The sequence below is a fragment of the Frankliniella occidentalis genome, unplaced genomic scaffold (genome assembly GCF_000697945.3).
Source record: "Frankliniella occidentalis isolate FOCC.00 unplaced genomic scaffold, Focc_3.1 Scaffold15, whole genome shotgun sequence".
Taxonomy (NCBI): domain Eukaryota; kingdom Metazoa; phylum Arthropoda; class Insecta; order Thysanoptera; family Thripidae; genus Frankliniella; species Frankliniella occidentalis.
Window position 1 is genome coordinate 1,548,242 of NW_026267145.1, and position 4,136 is coordinate 1,552,377.

Consider the following 4,136-nt stretch of genomic DNA (forward strand, 5'->3'; position numbering starts at 1 on the left):
TAGTCCCTCTCTATTCGCCATTGGGCACTCGAGGGCCGTGTCCGTCGCCCTATCATGTATCCGCACCGCCCCTCGCTCCGCACTGTCGGGAACAGGACGACTGCGTACGAAAATAGAAGATTTCAGCCCGTCGTTTTCACGCAACTTCACGACTTCCCGAAGTGTGCGCTTCCAACGCGCCTGCGGTGGCCCTAGCGATGGATGGCCACTTGTCGCGGAGCCCTGCTGATTGTGGGGGAGTGGTGCGCGCGTTGTGCACCTACCTCTTCCCCCCCTCCCCCCGTCTCAATGTGCGCCGCTTTACAGCGGGGACATTCTGCTGCAAATGGTGCCCCCTACCGTGACCAAGCCTCCTCCTTCAGCCTACCGAACCCCTTTTTGGCGTGAGCTCAGGATTATTCTCCAGCGGCACCCGCGCCAGATCACCGTTTCGTTTTATGCCTTTTATGGATATTCCGTCACCTTCTGTTTGGGTGCGGCCCTCCTGTGGACGGCGACGTGGCGAGCTGAGGGAACGAGGAGGAGAGAGGGCTGCTGGCGCGCCTCCCGGGGCCCGGCCGGCCGCTGCTGCCGGCGCGCTGTCGTCAGTTTTATGCGATGCGGGAAACTGATGTTTTGTTATTGAGAATTACTCGCTCGGCAGCCTCGCCTGCGTGCCGTAAAAACAAACTGTCTAAATAATACGAGGCTCGCGTACGTGTCGCCGCCTTATATGATTTCGCCCTTGGGCTGGCCGGCGGCGGGGCTGGGCGGGGCGGGCACTGGCCTGCGGGCTGATGGAGTGCCTCGGCTCGCACGCCTCGCAGCCCCCCCCTCCCCCCTTTCTGGCCGCGAGGATGCGTGTTTTGCGTAAAGAGCAGCGGGGTGGCGGACGTGCCGAGGCGATGAGCCGCTGACGAGTGGGTGACGCCGGGCGGGCGCGGTGGGGTGTGGCGGCGCGTGGCGCGCGCTGGCAGCGCCGCCGGGTGGGAGCGCCCGCGGCGGTAGGCACGCTCGCCGACACGGGCGCCCCCCGGCTGCCTACCTGCCGGGGGCCCCGCCAGATAACGCTGCACTCTTTCGCCTCTATAACGCTGTGTTTCCTTCGTGCTTGCAGATGCTGCCGGGATGAACGGGGTCTGCGAGGAGGAGGACGCCGAGGGTGAGGACGGCGCCGACGCCGAGGAGGGCTGCAGCGGTGCCGAGGGCGAAGCGGAGGGCCTCGACGGTCCCGACGGCGAGGCCGACCAGGACGGCGACGACGAGGCGCCACGCCAGCCTTGCGCGGACGACGAGCCGCGCAGGAACAAGAGAAAGAACTTCAAGCCCAGGAACATCTTGTACGACGAGGAGCAGCAGGGCGCCAACAACAACCCCCAGCCTTTGCCCGGGCTGCCCGGTCCCGGGGCCGCCTCCGACTCGGACGGCGACGAGCACGGCGCGCTCGGCAGCGCGATGGGGATGGACATGGCCGTGCACGCGGGCATGAAGAGGCGCAGTCGGAAGCCGTTGTTCGCGCCGCAGAAGAGGTACGCCGTCGAGGAGGGCGGCTCCCCCGCGCCGCGCTTCGGGGCCCTGGACCTGAGCTCGGGGGGCGCGGCCCCTGGTCAGGATGGCGAGGACGACAGCTCAGCATTTGGCGAGGACGACGACAGTCGGTCGTCGTACCCTACGCTCCACCACCTGAACAGTGGCCCGGAAGATGAGAGCTCCGACGTGAACCTGAGCGACGGCGGCGGAGCGGGTGGCGTCCCCAGCGCCTCCATGCTCAGCCGCAACCACCTGCTCAAGCCGCGGGCGCACGTGCGGCACCTGGACAGGGACAGCTCGAGCGCGGCCGAGGGCGACTCGAGCCTGGATCTGTCCGGCTCGGACAGCCGGCTCTTCGGGCGGCAGCAAGTGTTCGGCGCACCCGACGACGTGCTGTCCGGCAGCCCGCGCGGCCCGGGCAGCACCTCGCCGTCGGCGGAGGACGTGCTGGCCGCGGACCTGTCGCGCGCCGGCGGGCTGGACGCCTTCAACCCCATGGCCACGCCGCTCATGGCGGCGCAGATGGCGGCCGCGGCGGCCTTCCGGAGGCACCAGGGCGGCGACCAGAGTGCGTCCGCCATGAAGGACTTTGCCGAGAAGACCATGAGGGAGCTGCTCGGCATCTACGGGCTCGGGGCCGAGGTGGCCGAACCCTTCGGCGGCGTGCCCATGGCCAACTTCACCTCAGGTGAGTCTCGCTTTGTCTTCAGCCGCCGCATCCCGTGGCGATGCGGTGCTCCCCGCACTTGCGCCGCCTGGCAGTGCGTAAGCAGTATGTAGTACACGCTGTTATTTGCTCTGAGCGCCGGACGTTAATCGACGTAGGGAAATGGGTCAGCGGGGACATGTGCCGGGCGGGAGGCCGGGCTGGGCCGGGCGCGCTGCTGACGTGCCAAGCATATTTAATCTGGTCGTTCGGATGTCATGCAGCCGGGCGGGCCCAGGCGGGCCCAGGCGGGCCGCAGCAGCCCCGGAACAGGCCGGGGATGTGTTGTAGGCACCTTCATTATTTGGTCGTTACTCTGGCCGGCCGGCTGCTTTTGTCTATCGGAATAAGGAGAAGGGTTACGTGCGCTCCGCGCCGGCCCAGGCCACAGGCCCAGGCCAGGCCGGACCGGCTCATTCCGGAATGATTCGTCATTTGTTGCTTTTTGAAGTGCCCCCCAGCTACAGCTGCAATAGCGTCCCGGAGGACTCAAGCCGCCTTTGACGCAATTCCGGCCTTCTTCTGCTCACTGAAAAAACATGCCGGTTGAGTCAACCCGTAACTCGGTTCCCCCAACCGAGCCGCGCGGTTAATTTCCGACCCACTAGAAACTCGGTTGGGAGAACCCACACTGTGGGTTGTACTCGTCTGGTTACAGTGACCGCACAGAGATAGTTGTGACAACCAAGTCTGAACGGTCCAAAAAGAAAATAGAAATCGATTAGCGTTACCGCCAGGATACCCCCTCCGTTCCGACTGATCACCCCTCCCTCCGACGGGCACCTCACAGAGGCCGTTTCGCTCTGGCGCCGTCCGGGATTTGAACCCCGGACTTTGCCATTACTGGGCCTCCGCGATACCCCCAAGCCATCGCGGCGCGTGGGAGGGAGGAGGCAGGACAACGAACACATGTCCCAGCGCGCGGGGCCCCGGAGCAACCGGCGGCGGCAGCGCGCCGAGGGGAGGCAGGTACGGGAGGGGAGGGGGGACGACCCTGGGCCAGCCGGGGTCGGCACTGCATCCCAGTTCGTAGTTCACAGAACCGAAAGCTCTGACTGCGCGACTGGGTCCAGAGTACCCACACGAGTCAGTTCCACTATCTGCCACTTGGTCTCACTGACCAGACTGAGTGTTTCTCCCAACTAGACACCCTCAACCGGCAAATGTGCCGGTTACCCCAACTATGCACTTTTTTCAGTGCTTCCTCCTCCTCCTTGCCCCCATCACCCTCTCGGTCGCGCCCTGGCGCGCCCGAAGTATGACCGCCGTTGACTGTCTTAAGCCCGTATCACACGCGCGGTTGCCGTTGACGTTGCGATTGCGATTGCCGTTGCCGTTGCCGTCCCGACCAATCAGAGCGCAGCAGCCGACGTTGGCGGTTGCGATGGCAAGGATAGCCGCCCGGCTATTTTTCCAAACGCAATCGCAATCGCAGCCAATCACAGCTCAGCTTTGTGTCACGTGGCCCCAAGATTCTCCCGCGAAAACCGTGAATCGTCTGCTAGTCGAGGCTTTGTGTTAGCAGGTGCGAGCTGTTGGGAAATAATAATTAATATATTCACATTTGCGTGAAGATATTATTATTTTCTAACGTGCCACCTAAACAAAATAAGGATTTGTTCACTACCGACAACGAACACCAACTAATACGTAAGGTGGAGATGAGACCCATTTTGTGGAACCCCAACTTACTAGAATTCAAAAGATCGGACCTGAAACCTGCTCTTTGGGCCGAAGTGGCTCGTGCTCTTGGTCCCCATTTCACTAGTGAGTATTATTTGATTTCAGTCGACGCTTAAATATTTTCTAATGCCGCCTATTACAATTTATATATGAGAGCATAAACCTATATTTGGAGGTTAGGTGTCGGCGGCAATCGCAACCGCAATCGTGTAGTGTGATCGGCCCAACGGCAACGGCA

The 4,136-nt window shown here is 62.9% G+C and overlaps 1 protein-coding gene across 5 annotated transcripts in view; it reads left to right on the forward strand.

Moving 5' to 3' along the window:
• The window catches only part of LOC113211630 (zinc finger protein castor homolog 1), a 190,341-nt gene that overhangs the window by 94,807 nt on the left and 91,398 nt on the right, over positions 1-4,136 (forward strand). For all 5 annotated transcript variants that reach the window (XM_052263927.1, XM_052263926.1, XM_052263929.1 and 2 more), the window contains one exon: positions 1,097-2,197. In XM_052263927.1, the coding sequence (XP_052119887.1) occupies positions 1,108-2,197 (1,090 nt within the window). In that variant the 5' untranslated portion in view covers positions 1,097-1,107. The remainder of the gene's footprint in view (positions 1-1,096; positions 2,198-4,136) is intronic.